The 16,795-nt window shown below is 39.6% G+C and overlaps 1 protein-coding gene across 6 annotated transcripts in view; it reads right to left on the bottom strand.

The window, feature by feature from the left end:
- Positions 1 to 16,795, bottom strand: part of KHDRBS2 (KH RNA binding domain containing, signal transduction associated 2) — a 606,540-nt gene that overhangs the window by 60,745 nt on the left and 529,000 nt on the right. For all 6 annotated transcript variants that reach the window (XR_005451081.1, XM_038746702.1, XM_038746731.1 and 3 more), the window contains one exon: positions 769 to 851. Coding sequence is in view for 5 of the 6 variants with exons in the window: in XM_038746702.1 (XP_038602630.1) it covers positions 769 to 851 (83 nt within the window). In the remaining variant the exon portion in view is untranslated. The remainder of the gene's footprint in view (positions 1 to 768; positions 852 to 16,795) is intronic.

Here is a 16,795-nt window from a genome sequence, read left to right as displayed (position 1 = left end):
AGGCCCCCACTAATTTACATGGTAGTTATGACCTTAAAGTAATTCTCATAAAAGCACACAGTTACAAAATGAGCCTATAAAAACGTTGAGACTAATCACAATTGGTTCATCTTACCATAGGGAAACCATTTACATCCAGCACTTGATCATAACCCTGGAACGGTTACCTCTGCTTCTGGGGGTTATTTTTTAAAATCCTCAAATATAACCTGAATGGCATTAAACCCAGCACCATGATAGGATCACACAAGGTTAAAGAAATATGGTTTTACAGAACTATCTTGAGATACTCTTCAAGCCCTTGCTTCTTTCCTTGCACTTACTCTTTCTTCTTTCCCCACTGAAGCACGCAAACACACACCTGTCCATTACGAAGGGTCCTGCAGGATGAATATCTAGGACTGCCAAGTATGAAACATTCATTTAACGTCAACCTAGAAACGTAACCCAGAATAATTGATGTTCAAACAAACAGAGCTCTATAGAAACAAGAAGCCATGCCATTACTGAACCTAGCAGGAACACAGAACTGCTGTTTGATTACCAGGTTGCATTGCTTACCACTTTTGCCCTTCAAAGCCTAGTACATTTAAAAGTTAAAAATAAAAGCAAAACAGAAAAAACACTTGGAGAATTAGGGAAATTTTGAAGAAAAATGTACTGCCAGACACTACCCATTTTGTAACTTTGTTAAATTTTGTATTCAAATCAGGGCAATAGAATAATGGTTGCAAGGATCTTGGTGAATATATCTTATTTAAATCTTACCTTTGTGTTTGTGTAGCATAGGTGCTGTCATATGTCTCATAGCTCTGGTCATCATATTCACCACCATAGCCATCATCATATCCCTGAGAGGAAACAATGCACAACTTTCAACAGGAATCCATTTGATTGCTTTCAAAGTTACATATTAATGAGGAAATATAAAGATGGCATCTTGGGACAGACGCTTTTAAGTAATTATACCACCTATTATGCTAGAGTAATAGATGTATGTAACACAATCATAACCCTGAACAGCATCTCATGAATCAATTATTAATTTGGGGATTTAGACTAATCATTAAAACACAAACATACACCACTTAAGAAGGCACACCTCAGAAGGGTTTGTTTAGAATACTGGCAGTTGCTAATGAAGATCATTTCAAGAATTCAATATACAAATACTTCCGTAAAAACCTACGGATGAATAGCAATCTCTGAAGTAAGCAGATGGTGGTGATAATATATTTATCCCACAGCTCCATTACGGTGTTGGTATTAAATCTAAAACCATAACAATCAGATACTTGAAAGTGTGGTCAAGATTCAGGAATGAAGATAGATGGAGTCATCACTGTAAATAATCATTTTAATGGGCAACTTCTACCTCAAGGATTTTTGGCTTATTCTGTTTTCTAAAGACTCTCCTGTGCAAGTTCATTTATCAAGGCAGCAAAAGTTTACTAAACTTAATGATCTTGGAAGCTGTTACTACAGGACCAGGAAGTCAACAGCAATGCATTATATCTATTCTTGAATGCAGAGGATTATGGCATTTTTCCTTTCCCATCCATGTTTTTATTAACAATTATGAAAACTTAACCATCCAGAACCCTTCTCAACAACAGCCCAGAATTTCATGAGCCGTAAAAAGCAATAGCTCTACAATAAATGTGCCCACTCCAGGAAAGAAAATGAAGGGAAACAAATATAAATGACCTTTTGCTATTTCCTAATGACTGAAGTGGATCGATGTTCAGGGAAGATGTGACATGTAACTAATCTGTGATGTTGTTCCATACCAAATCACAGGTTTGAGCAATATTTCTGAAAGCTTAGTCACTTCAGAATGGAGTGGATTTCATCACAATAACTGGAAAATGGGAATGAACAGATTCATGAAAAAAAAAAAGGTACTAAAAACATGTCTTTCCACATGTACCTTTAGATACAGTTACGCATGACAGGACACCATCTTGCCTATTCCAGTACCCATTAAGATTCCACTTCCAGGTGTGGCAGAGGGTCCTACAGCCTTTGTGGCTATAGGAAGAGATTGTATAGGCTCTTCCTGTACAACACTTATCTTACCTTCTCTACTGACATGAATATAGCTATTCTGGCCAAATGGTCATTTCCTAGAGCTTTCAATGAAGCTTACGATGCCATAATAGGATCTTGAGAACAGCATAGGGGGGATCCTGTGGTTACCCTTCAAAACCTCATCTTGTTGCTGCCATGATGTGCCTACTGCCATGCCCCCAATCATGCTGGCATGGCACAGGTGGCAGGAGATAAGTCCACCCCTCCCAGATCTCCTTTTCCCCCTCTCAGAACCATTTTTTCTTCCCCCATCTTCACTTCCCATTTTACTTATCCCCGCTTTCATTTTGTTTGTTATTTTATCTATACCTCAGTTTCCTATTCTGTTAAAGAGAGATTCAATACCTGTTATCCCTTCTACTTAGACCATAAGTGCTGTGTGGGAGAAGGACTGTGTCCAACCTGATTATGTACTCCAGTTCTTAATTCAGTGCCAAGCCACATAGTGAGCACTTAACAAATAACACAATTATTGTAATTTCCCCTTTTATATCTCTTTCGCTCCTCCACTCTCACAACCACCTGTAGTCCTGCCTCTTTGGGCATTAAACCACTTTCTGACTTAGGTGACTTGATTTCTGGTTTTCAGTCGAGAGCAGGTCTTTTAACTGGCTTCTCCTATACCTGTGGGACAAGGGTAAGCAGACTATGGTCAACCTGCAATCATGGGGTTTCACTTTGTGGCTGATGCTGTTCCAGAAGGCAAAGAAGGCTTGGACTTGAGAGGATGTCTGTATGAGACTCAGGAAGCAGGTGAGTGTGGCTACTTATGTACCTCCATAAAGGGCAGTGTAATTGAGTGCAGCCTCTGGTACCATTTGTACTTTGTTAATTAATTCAATCAGTAGTATTTGTGGAACACTTACTCTGTGCAGAACACTGTATTAGGTGTTTGGAAGGATACACAGAGTTAGTAGAGAGATGCCTGTGTTCAAGGAGTTACAATCTACTTGGGGAGCTAACCACTAATACAAATTACAGGTATGGGACTGTGTGACAGTTCTACTGGCCTCCACATTTAGGAGATGGAGGACGAAGCCTAGAGAGTCTCTCCGTGGTATCCCTTCCTGAGGGAAATGAAAAGACTTAGTTGAGCCAATCAGAGACAAGGATTGAAGACAAGGTAGAGGGGTCAGATAGTTGTAGAAAAAACACCTCAGCCATCTTGGAAATGAGAGATTAGCAAGTGAGTATGCCTGGGAGAGTAGGTCCTACTGTGAACCCTGGATAGGCAGGATCCCTGTAGTTTCAGAGTCTAAGAGCTAGTACTCTGAAGGAAAGTGTCCTGCTCTTGTAGGGGAGAAGAACCTGAGTCCCAGTATGCCTATAGGAAAATACAGAGGGTCTTTGAGATGAAAGGGGGGCAAGGGGTAGGGAGAGAGTAGAGTCAGAGAAAGGTAGTTTTCCCTGAATTCTCATGAATTTAATAATTTAAGAGCTTATTAAATGTTGTTGAAATCTCAGATCTTTGTGTCTGCCTGCAGTAAAGACTGGAGGAGAAGGTCTGGGTGCCAGAGAAACATGTAGACAGAGGGAGCCATAGGAGGGAGCACTTTGTCTGTGTGCTTCCTGTAGACCCTAGCCCCAACACGGGGGTGGAAGGCTAGTTCCCAGTGGCCTATTCACCTTCAAAGCTCAGTCAAGGAGGAGGTGACAGTGCAGGAGACTTGGGAAATCCTAAGTAGAAAAGCTCTCAAAACTTTAATGTGAAGAATGGGAGAACTACAGGACTTTAGGACTCTACAGAGGTTGATCAGGGGCTGGGCACCCTTGAAGTGATTCCAGGGGCTCTTTTGGCTGGGATTTAAAGCTGAAAACCACCAGTGATGGCACAGGCAGCAACAGATTTTACAGACAGGGATACATTCTTTGTGAGATGAGAAACAGCGTGGCTTAGTGGAAAGAACATGGGTTTGGGAGTCAGAGGTCATGGGTTCTAATCCCTGCTCTGCCATTTATCAGCTGTGTGACTTAGGGCAAGTCACTTAACTTCTCTGTGCCTCAGTTATCTGTAAAATAGGGATTAAGACTGTAAGCCCCATGTGGGACAACCTGATTCCCTTGTATCTACCCAGTGCTTAGAACAGTGCTTGGCATATAGTAACAAATACCATTATTATTATTATTACTATTGTTATGAGGTGATGTTCTAGTGGGAGAAATACAATGGGGAGATGAAGGCTTAGTCAGGGAAGGCTCCCTGAAGAATAGGCTTTGAAGATGGAGTACATAGTGACCTTTCAGCTACTGGATGAGTAGGCAGTAAGCATTGGGACAACAGAGAGAAATTAGTGAAGCACAGTGAGTAGGTTGGCATTAGAATGAAGTGGGCGGGCTGCATTGTCAGGGGAAAAGAGTGAAGATAATTAGGGGAGAGAGCTGATTGTGTGTCTTAAAACTGATGGTCAGGGGTTATTGCTTGATGCAGAGATGGGCAACCATTGGAGTGTTTTGAAGAGAAGGGTAACTTGCACAGGATGATACTTAGGCAAATTAGATGAGTAGCAGTATAGAGTACAGACTGGAGAGGCTTAAAGCAGGAGGATCAGGAAGCAACTACTTGATCATCACAGGGTTAGGAAATTATACATGATACAATCTTATTTCACTCCAGGCAAATGACTTAAATCTTTTCTTATGGAATATATTTCCCCAAACTTAGTTAATTTCCATTCTTTCTTTTTTGACCATCTACATTCTTGCCTCATTGGTAAACTGTAGTGTCTATCAATAGCATCTGTGTTGACAGACCTACTTAGGGATACAATACTCCCCATAAATAGGTAGTGGGCAATAGATGCCCCACTACATTTCTCAGGCTTCAGTGTGGAAGAGAAGCACTGTGGTCTAGTGGATAGAGCACAGGCCTGGTGTGGACTGGCCACTTGTCTGCTATGTGATCTTGGGCAAGTCACTTAACTTCTATGTGCCTCTGTTACTTCATTCGTAAAATGGTGATTAAGACTGTGAGCCCCATGAGGGACATGGACTGTGTCCAATCTGATTATCTTATATCTACCCCAGTGCTTAGTACAGTGCCTGGCACATAGTGAGCACTTAAATACCATATAAGAAGGACATTGTCTCTTACTGCTAATTACACATGGATGGGACGCTTGTTGTCACTGGCATCATCTTCAAATACCAAGGGTATCCAGCTCTGTTTATAAGAGCTGTCCTTCATCAGGAAGAGTTCCTGCAGTGTCATCATGTCAACTGGATAAATGTCATCCTTTTAGGATGAGTGCTGTTGTCATGATCACATAGAATGCTGCAGTCGATGAAATAATGGCTATTTACTTGGTATTCCTTTTCAATTGGTTTGAGAACTGCATGTCTACCAAATCAGTGTATTGTACTCTTGTACATAGTAAATACTCAAAAAATACCACTGATTGATTCACGCCCACCAGTCATTGTCATTTTGTCATTTGATAATCTGCTTAGAGCAGGTGAGGCAATTACTTTTTAGGGTAATTTTAGGGTACTATTTCCTATTCAAGTTAAACAGTGTGTTCTTAAATAAGGCTACCCAAACATTGAGGGTGGGGATAAATGGTCCAAATTTGCTTGCATTTGCTTTGTTTTTGTCAAATCTTAAAAAACAAGTTATTCACATTCTTTTCCTGGTTACCTGATTTCAAATGGATGGCAGGAGTAAAAATGCAGTTTGTTACCAGTGAACACAATATCTCTACCTTCCTCAATAGCTCTCATCTGCACCAAATGCCTTTAATGAATGCAGTTCTACCCTAGGAATAAATGGGGTCTTCGCTACTTCCTAACCAAAGTGGTGTTCACCAATAGACATTTTCTGGAAGAAACATGATTCAAGAGGCTTAACTCAAAGTACAGGTATCTGGGAGGTGAATGCATGAACAATTAAATATTGTATGCTATTTTAGCTATTCAGAAGAAAAGGGTTATTTTCAGCTATAATAATATTATGCAAATTTCATTTGTATATAGTATCTCAAAACCCCTGGGATATTATTTGAGGCATAATGACATACATTTATTGTGATTTGTGTAATGTATTGTTATAGCTTCCTCATAAAAAAGTCCACTCTGCAGTACCAACCCTTGAAACTTGCTCATCAATAAAAGAAACCACCAACATTTTAGACCCCAGGAAGCTATCAGAGCAATGGGAAGGGAGAGCTAAATTCAACTCTATTTCCACCTAATGTTCCCTGTCAGCTGAAGGCGTAGAAAAGACATCCTTGCTAAGGACATACAGATGTTGCTGTTATATTAGGTATAACCCAGGGCTTTGTTCTAGGATTTATAAATCTAACAGGCACCAGTGACAGATTCAGCAAAAAAGAATTTTTTCTTCTTTTTGGTGCTTTTCTTCCATGGTAAAAGGTCATATGTGAGTAAGACAAAATACAAAGGTAAAAAGGAATAAAAGCTAGATTCTTCTGAAGCAATGAAAGGGATACAGAAAATGTTAAAAGAATGCAATAATATTGATTAAGAATAGTGAAGGATATTTTTGGATAGGTTGTTCTTGCCTTTAATTTAGGTACTTGGACCAGGTTCAGAATCTTTAAAAAATAAAAGGTGATATGGAGGCTATTTGCACAGAATGACCTTTAATATTATGAAATGTAATTAACACATCATATTGGAACTTAAAAATTTGCTTTCTTTACAAAGTCTGGGTAATTCTGAAGTGAATATAAAACTAAGCATAATTTTACATATAGCAAATACAATTCAGTGCTTAGCATGAGTCTTGGCATGCAATAAGCACTTAATAAACACCATAATTAATACCAATAATGATGGCATTTGTTAAGCGCTTACTATGTGCCAAGCACTGTTCTAAGCACTGGGGAGGATACACGGTGATCAGATGAGCCCCAGATGGGGCTCACAGTCCTCATCTCCATTTGACAGATGACGTAACTGAGGCCCAGAGAAGTGAAATGACTGGCCCAACATCACCCAGATGACAAGGGGCAGAGCTGGGACTAGAACCCATGACCTCTGATTCCCAAGCCTGTGCTCTTAACACTGAGCTGCTTCTCAATTATTATAATTATGATTTATTATAATATTATCATTATTAATTATAATCAGAAATAGATTCTTCGGCAAACCATAAAAATATAAGACATCCCCTATGCCCTTTAGGGCCATATCTAACCAATCAATGTTATTTACAAGATCCCTGTACTAAGCACCTGACACAGACACAGAAAGTATACATATAAAGGAAGCAAGATGACAACGTACAATTGATAAAAAATAAAACAAATTAATAGAATAACTGGAAAAGACGTCAAGGGAAATTGGGACAGAGTAATGCACATCACATCTAAGTAGATGTAATTGGAGACCCTGATGTTCTTGGTCTCTGTAGTGCAAAGTTGGCAAAATGCTGAAGTTTCCAGAGTCATATAGAATGTGGAAGAAGGCAGGACCATTGGTGTCAATGTTTAAGTTCCTGAGAGGGTATTGGGTGAGGTTAGGGGAGCAAATAACAGGCAGTCTCTCTCAATCTTTCCCAATAAATTCAGAAGTGTAAAAGTGAGGCAACTTTGGAAAAGAGCTGCATGGGACACTATTATCAAAAGAGAACTATATCTTGGGGATAGTGATGAGGGGTTGGTGATAAAAAAGGAGAAGAGGGCCATGGTGAAGACAGGATAAGGTGAAAGGAAACATGAAAGCCCATGTGGAACTAGGCATGTGTCTGGCCTGAATATATTGTTTCTGTCTCAGTGTTTGGCACATAGAAATGCTTAACAAATACCATTATCATCACCATCATTATATGATGATGCAGGGGGATAAAGGGAATACCTGGTGAACAGTAGACTACCTGGTGGACAATAGTATTTCCCCAGTGAAGTACACTGGAGATGTAATAAAGTGGGGGAACATGATGCACCATGAAGGGGCCCTTAGAAAAAAGTAAATCTTTCAAAATAGCCATGAAAAATTTGAAAAATAATATAACAATGAAATCATCAACAATGAAAGTGGGCTGAATCCAGCACGGACCTGGGCGTCAGAAGGATCTGGGTTTTAATCCCGGCTCTACCACTTGTCTTCCATTTGACTTTGGACAGGTCTCTTCAATTCTCTGTGCCTCAATTACCTTATCTGTTAAATGGGGATTAAAGCAGTGAACCCGGCATGGGAGACGGACTGTTTAAACCCAATTATCTTGTACCTACCCCAGCGCTTAGTGCCTGGCCCATAGTAAGCACTAAACAAATATCACAGTTATCATCATTATTATTATTACTATTCACCATTTGATGAAATCATCTTCAATTCCTCGGCTTCTAAAAATCCTTTCAGGTAAAAGTTTGCAAAATCTTACAAATTTGAGGACTCAAAAACAAAAAGAGAAAATGGTGCAGCAGAGAATTAAGGGATGAGTCTCTTGATATCTTTCTTTGTTTACCCTGTTCCTGCCTCTCTTTTAGAAATGACAGTACACTCATTACTGTATCATTCTGAATTGTCTGCCTATTGATACTACCTAGTTCATAGCTTTTGGTATAAATTATTCAATAGGTCAGCTTGCTTATTTGAGAGAGTCTTCTGAAAGTTTTCCTGTTAATCTTGAAAAGGCAATCAGGTGTTTAACAATATTTTGAGGACTTAATATCCATACAGTGAAAATTGAATTTTTGGAAAATTTTCTATTGAAGTCTGTGACTCACAAGAAAAGGCAGAAGTATTTTTTTTGACAGGTATATAGTCTCTGTAAATGGTAACTATGGGAGACATTCTCACCTTATTTCCCATTAGGGCAAGCTTCATAATGGAGAAGGGATTTTCTGAGCTGGGTGGATGAGAAAGGTGGTTTAGTGAGGAAATGGAGAATAAATATGGAAGTTATAGAGGGGCAGGCAGGATCATTGAAGCAAATGGTACAAGAGCTTTATACAGTTTAGGAAGGAATGCTAGCTTCTCTGTACCATTCTTGTTTGCTTAGAATTCTCTAAATGAAACACTGTACTGTAGCTACATATTGTAGGTCATTCCCATGCAGCCGTTCTGCAGACCTGAACACAAGTGTTAGAATATGTTTCTGACTATCCAGGAATATCTTACAACTCAACAGGCTAAGAGCATCACCGATAGGCCCACAGACAGTAATTCCAGAGTTGCAAATGTCTAAGCCCTAGAGACATGCACCTAGGAAAACATCCAATTACTGTAGGTGCTATACCGTGGCAATCCATCTGAAAAAAATCCCTTCGAACAATCTCTGTTGGCAGCATGAAAGAACTAAAAGCCATCACGGAATTCATTGAGCTAGGCAGCCCATAGCAACAGTAAATTCTGAAGGAGAAAATTAAAAGAATAGGGATAGCATAGCCTGTGAAAAACAGAATGTGGGGACAGTGTGGCATTAGGCTTTAGATCCAGTAAATTATATGGAGCTCAAGTGTTATTCAACCTTTTCTATGGCTGTGAGACCTAGGCCTCCTAAAACACTGCCCCTAACAATTTGAGAAGTTTATCAACATCACTTATGGGCCAGTATCTCCACAAGACAAAAACTCAGGATCACAAACAATGTCTAGAACCATTCTGAACTAGAAGCATTGAACTATGTTAATCTCAACACAGCTTCACTCAGTGGGTTGGGCATCCAAATACAAGGTGGGCAAAATAAATACTTTAAAAATGCAATGAAAGAAAGCTTCAGACAATATGGCATCATAACTAAAAACTGGGAGGTGATTGTTGAACGTGAACCTGAATAGCATGCTGCAGTAAAGGGAAGAATGATTATTTTTGAGCAGAAGAATCATGAGACAAAAACACTACACTACAAAAACAACAGCACAACAAAGAACAATATCTGGGTGTCTACAATGAGGTCAGGATTCCAGGTTCTATGTCAACATTTTATGCACAGTCCCCGCATTTGAACCTCACTAACGACTACAAATAAACATATACTTCTTGTGTATATATATCCATAAATTATTTATTCATATTAATGTCCATCTCTCCCTCTAAACTGGGGGCAGGGGGTGTATCTGTAAGCCCGTTGTTGGGTAGGGACCGTCTCTATAGGTTGCTGACTTGTACTTCCAAGTGCTTAGTACAGTGCTCTACACAGAGTAAGTGCTCAATAAATATGATTGAATGAATGAATGAATCTACCAACTCTGTTGTACTCTCCCAAGCACTTATTATGGTGCTTTCCAACAATAAGTGCTCACAATGCCATCGGTTGATTGAATATGTTATTATAAATCTGATCAATTGTTTACATTTATAGGAATGGGGAATGAAGATCTTGCCTTTTCCAAGTAAATACTCTGAATCCTATTATAGTTGCCATATCCAATTTGCCCAAGGGTCCAAGTGCAAATGGGGCTCTTTTCTCACAGTAGCAATGAATAATGTCATAGACTATCTCCTAAAAGACAGTGATATTGTAAAAATGGCAATAGGCACTGAGAAACATAATTCATATTATAGATTATCATATATTATATCAGGTGTAACAAATTGCTTATCTTTAATTCAAATGAATTTTCCTGTCATTCCTCAAAAATTCTTGCTAACCCCCAAACCCTTTTAGCTGTAATCTTGGCAAACAAATGATTTTATGCAGAGTAAGTCCATGGACATTAATTCTAGAAAAGAAACTTCTAAGGTTATAAATAAAAAGATGGAAAATATTTCTGACTCCCAGCTACTGTGGCTGGAAAAAATATTTTATGAGAAACTTCCTACACTTTCTTCAAAGCAACAAACATATCCCCTGGTGCTTTTTTTTCTTTTTTTGTTCATACCAAGAAAATAAATAAGCCTAGTGGTCTTTTGGAAATGATTCAGTTTTCATCAGGCTGTCTCATTTAATGGGCTGTTTTTTCAAAGGGCAGTAATATGTTCTGGGAAACACATCTTAAAAGAAATATGGCTGAGGAAACTGCAAGTTTTTAGAAATTTGCTAATGACTACTAATTTGCAAATAGCTCCCATTTTAATTTTTAATAACTGCTTCTCTGTACTTCACGTTGTGGGCATCATTACCACTTCAGAATACGACCAAAAGGAAATCATCTTTAAGTTGATTGTGGAAGTCTTTAAGGTCATCCGTTCTTCTCTGTCACCAGAGACAAAAAGAAGAGCAACAACAGACAAGTGGGACGTTATCAGCATATCTAAGAAGACGATTGAGTTTTAAATTACGAACATTTTTCCTGTTCTTGAAAAGTTCAACCCCCAAAATGATAAAGATAAATAGAAGGAACTGGTAGACTTTTTAAAAGATAGAGAATCAAGATTAGTCCTCTGGAGACGATGTTAAAATTTTACTTTAAAAGGAGAAGGGTCGTTGAGGGCCTTGAAGCTGATACTACTGTGTTCTGAAATAGATTTGAGGCAGTGCTTACAGCAACACCGCTTTGCTGATTGAAACATGAGAGGTGAATGAATGGTAGCAGAATACCTAAGTAGCTGCTGAAAAGAGGCACCTGCAAGCCGTAAACATGAGATAAATGATTTAAAGATATAGTGAACCACATTCTACAGAAGACCAGCATCACCTATAAGCCATTCTTGACATCAAACATTAGGACAAGGTAATCAAAAATGAGTTCAAGGAGTGTACCCAACTCCCCAGAACTGAAGCAATGTTCTCCAGCATGGCATCTTTAGGCAAGACATGTTAGGAGAATAGATGTTAATTTTTATTGTTATTAATAATAATGAGATAATGTTATTTGTTAAGTGCTTACTATGTTCCAAGCACTGGGGTAGAGACAAGTTAATCAGGTTGGACATAGTCTCTGTCCCACCTTGGGCTTACATGCTTCTCCCCATTTTACAGTTGAGGTAACAGGCACACAGAAGCTAAGTGACTTGCCTAAGGTCACACAGGCAACAAGTGGCAGAACCAGGATTAGAACCCAACTCCTTCTGGCTCCCAGGACTGTGCTCTATCTGCTAAGCCATGGAGAAGCTATAGCTGAGCAACTCTACCCAAATAATTGCTTAAAAGTGAACTGAAAAGGGAACATAAGCAAGCTTGGAGTGATCCTAACATTCATTCATTCAATCATATTTATTGAGCGCTTACTGTGTGCAGAACACTTTACTAAGCACATGGAAAGTACAATTCGGCAACAAACAGCCCACTGCTGTACTGTATAACTTGAAACTGTGCTTCATTATGGTTGAAAATAGTGGTAGATTGCTAGGAAACCATCATAGCAAAGGACCAGCCTGATGGGCTGCAACAAGGATAAAGATTACTGTTTTTGAAAAGGGTCCTTGCTTTTGAGACTGCTTATTAGACAATGTGATATTGCAGTCAGTCTTCAGTGAGAGCTTGGGACTCCCTAAAACATTGAAAAGGTCCTACTGATGTTTGGCAAGGGAATTGAGGAGAAGGAAAGGATAAGATATATTTCCCAAGGGGAATTTCCCAAGGGGCTAACTCACCTCGTTTTTGCCGTGGGTGGTCTTGGGTGAAGGCAAGAACCTGAGTTCTTATGGTAGGGGGGATAAAGATTTATTTCATTTTCATGCTGGAGGAAGTTTTTCATGTACCTCTGAAGAGCTGGCGCCTCAGGAATCAGCCCATAGCCCTTAAATAAGCTGACAGAAAGGAAAGCCAGGGAAGTGGAGCTTGGTGATCTCTTTTGGAGTTTTGCTGGTGTAAATCCTCATTGGTTTAAAAGTTTGATTTTAAAGATCAATTTTGACCTTACTTTTCTTGCATTTTTCCAGATAAAACTCCAAATTACCCGTGCTTGCTAATGATATATTAAAACAGATTTTACAGTTCTTAGAAGTACTCAGGCAGTGTTCCCTTTAGGATTCTGGACATAGTCTACATCTCTTTATTCCTCTTGAATGCTTGGTTTGGGGAAGGGCTATTAGGAATTCTCCTGTAAGGTATTTTTGAAAGGTGGTTCCTACCTAAAACTGTCCTATGGTAGCCTGACCTTCCAGGTCATGTGATCTAATCCCGGCTCTGTCACTTGTCTGATGTGTGACCTTAGGCAAGTCACTTCACTTCTCTGTGCCTCAGTTACCTCATCTGTATAATGGGGATTAATACTGTGGCACAGGGACTGTGTCCAACCTGATTAGTTTGTATCTACTCCTGTGCTTGGAACAATGCTTGGCACCTAGTAAGTGTTTAACAAATACCACAATTATTATTATTCACAGAGGCAAGACCTGAAAAGACACTACTAGGAAATCACTTTACCTGTTCATAATACAGGTGGCTGTGTCCAGGTGCACTTTCATCTGACAGCCACACTCAGACCCATGGATAAGATTTCACCACAAAAGCATCAACTTTGAAAATGAAGGGCAGCTTTCTCTACACAAGTATACATATACCCCTCTATATATGCTGGGTTAAAAGAAGTCTAATATTAATGACTAATGATATCAAAGTTTTGGACAATGGAAATAAAGTGCTTCCGTGGAAGGACAGTTGGGGTTCAGCAGTTAGCTGATTGGGTATGAGAGCTGTAAAGCAGTGAAGAGTTGAGGATGACAGTGTTGTCAAAACAGGAAAATTTGGAAGGAAAGGTTGAGTGTGAGGTACCAGAAGGACATCCAAGTAAAGATGTCCTGGAAGCAAGGAGGACCAGTGAGATTGAATAGCTAGAGAGAGGTCGGGGCAAGAGATGGAGATTTGGGTTCATCCCAAATCACAGAGGTGGCAGCTGAAGCCATATGAGGAGAGGGATTTCCCTGAGAGAGTGAGTGTAAAGCAAGAAGAGAAATTTGGACCCAGATCACGGTGCTGCAGAATACAGGGGATGAGAGTTGATGAGGAACATCATCTTAACTGAAATCATTAGTTTTGTATGTACGCTAATAAATAGTGTTATTCCATTATATATTCTGTGGTTCTTATTTCCTACTAACATATACTAGATAGTGAGGAGAAAACTGACAAGAAAACTGAAGTATTTGATAATGTGGCTCTCTCTATACACGAATGCAGTTTTCACTCCATTACCCATGCTGTTTTTTTTTTTTAAAAAAAAACACACCTTTTTTTTCTACAGCCTGACATTATCCTTTGCTAAAGAGACTTGGGTTTATAAAACAGAAGTTGTCAAAGTAGAGAGTAACAATAGAATTTTTTTCTTTTAAAATGTTTTTCCTGAGCTTTTATCTTTCCCTTTGTAGAAACTTATCTTGAATTTTGTCCTTTGTGATTTTTATAAGTAGATTCTCTTCTTATATGAGAGATAGTTAACAAGCACAAAGAGAAAGCATTTTTCTGCCTGACACTTCTTTTGGCTTATTCACACAAAGGACTGAAAATATCATTAGAAACATAAATCTTATACTTTTGAAAAGTTTCACTATGCAAATAAATAACTCTCAATCCTCTAACCCCAACCTACTTGCTGTGCTTTGATCTTGCCTTTCTCACCTTTGACCCTTTGCTCACAACCCCCTTCTAGACTCTCAATCTTGTCCTTGTCACAGATCTACTAAAAGAATATTGGCTGCAGGAAGCCTTATCTGGCTAACTTCTTATATCCTTACCCTATTCTCCCTCTCTTCTATGTCATCTATGCTCTTGGGTCCATATGTCCACATCCCCTAACCACTTTGATACTCAACCCCCACCTCCCCACAACACTTATGTACTTAGCCTTATCCTCCCTCTCTTTTTTCTTTTCTTTTTTTTAAATGGTATTTGTTAAATTCTTGCTATGTGCCAGACACTGCACTAAGCACTCGGGTAAATCAATCAATCAATCAATCAATCGTATTTATTGAGCGCTTACTATGTGCAGAGCACTGTACTAAGCGCTTGGGAAGTACAAATTGGCAACACATAGAGACAGTCCCTACCCAACAGTGGGCTCACAGTCTAAAAGGGGGAGACAGAGAACAGAACCAAACATACCAACAAAATAAAATAAATAGGATAGAAATGTACAAGTAAAATAAATAAATAAATAAATAGAGTAATAAATATGTACAACCATATATACATATATACAGGTGCTGTGGGGAAGGGAAGGAGGTAAGATGGGGGGGGATGGAGAGGGGGACGAGGGGGAGAGGAAGGAAGGGGCTCAGTCTGGGAAGGCCTCCTGGAGGAGGTGAGCTCTCAGCAGGGCCTTGAAGGGAGGAAGAGAGCTAGCTTGGCGGAGGGGCAGAGGGAGGGCATTCCAGGCCCGGGGGATGACGTGGGCCGGGGGTCGACGGCGGGACAGGCGAGAACGAGGTACAGTGAGGAGATTAGCGGTGGAGGAGCGGAGGTTGCGGGCTGGGCAGTAGAAGGAGAGAAGGGAGGTGAGGTAGGAGGGGGCGAGGTGATGGAGAGCCTTGAAGCCCAGGGTGAGTAGTTTCTGCCTGATGCGCAGATTGATTGGTAGCCACTGGAGATTTTTGAGGAGGGGAGTAATATGCCCAGAGCGTTTCTGGACAAAGATAATCCGGGCAGCAGCATGAAGTATGGATTGAAGTGGAGAGAGACACGAGGATGGGAGATCAGAGAGAAGGCTGGTGCAGTAGTCCAGACGGGATAGGATGAGAGCTTGAAAGCTAATCAGGTTGTCATAGTCCATGTCCCACCTGGAGCTCACAGCATTAATCCCCATTTTACAAATGAGGTAACTGAGGCACAGAGAAGTTATGTGACATTCAACTTCAAACAGCAGATAATTAATAGAGCCAGTATTAGAATCCAGATCCTTCTTACTCCCAGGATGATGCTCTATCCACTAGGTTACTACAAACTCTTCCAAGGCTTACTAAGTACAAAGCACTCAATGAATGCCATTGATTGATTAACTCACTCATTATTTACATTAAAACAGGTAAAACATTTCATTTCAGTTTAACTTTCCACTTTTCCATGTTGATTCATTGTTTTAGTCCAGACAATCTAAAGGCAGGATTATCTTTTTCCTGGTTCCTCACCAATAACCCATATAGATAGACTTTCATTGAATGCCATATGACTAGTTCAGTCGCTCAATCAGATGTAGGGATTGTCTCTTTTTACTGCTGCATTGTACTTCCCCAAGCACTTAATACAGTGTTCTGCATACAGTAAGTGCTCAATAAATATGATTGAATGAAGTATTTATTGAGTGCCTATGGTGTGTTTCACCACTTTACCAAGAATTTGGGAGTACATCAAAGACTTAGAGGACAAGACTCTTCTCCATATGGGGTTTACAACCTAGCAGAGGAGACACACACTAAAGTAATTACAGAGGGAAAATAGTAGAGTATTTATATAAGTGATATGGCGGTGACGTGAGTTAAAGTGCTTAAGTGCTGCAAAGGAATATATAAGCAGCGGAGATTTGAAATTAATCAGGGAAACATTCCTGGAATAGTTGCAATTTTACTGCTTGCACCTTGTTCTAAGACATCGCGAAGCCCTCAAAATGCAACAGAAACAAAGAAGTGAAATGTCATCTAAAAGGATGCTTGATGGCATATTGTATTTCATACTGACTTCAAGCACTGAACATAAAACAACACTAATGCAGGATGCTGAAAGTCTTAGAATGCAGACATTGCAGAAAGGCTGGAGATACTCAAGGACAAAGGCAGGTTCCATACCCTGAACAGAAATCAGCAGCACAACACATCATTCTAAAAACCCTGGAATGTATTACAAGCAGTGTAATGTGAAAGACTTGAGAATCAATTCTTCTCTAGATATATTTTACTAGGAATACTACTTTTAGAGTTGAGATGTACT

The sequence above is a fragment of the Tachyglossus aculeatus genome, chromosome 1, assembly GCF_015852505.1.
Source record: "Tachyglossus aculeatus isolate mTacAcu1 chromosome 1, mTacAcu1.pri, whole genome shotgun sequence".
Lineage (NCBI taxonomy): Eukaryota > Metazoa > Chordata > Mammalia > Monotremata > Tachyglossidae > Tachyglossus > Tachyglossus aculeatus.
The sequence above is the reverse complement of the archived record's forward strand: the minus strand, read 5'-3'. Positions and strand labels throughout refer to the sequence as shown.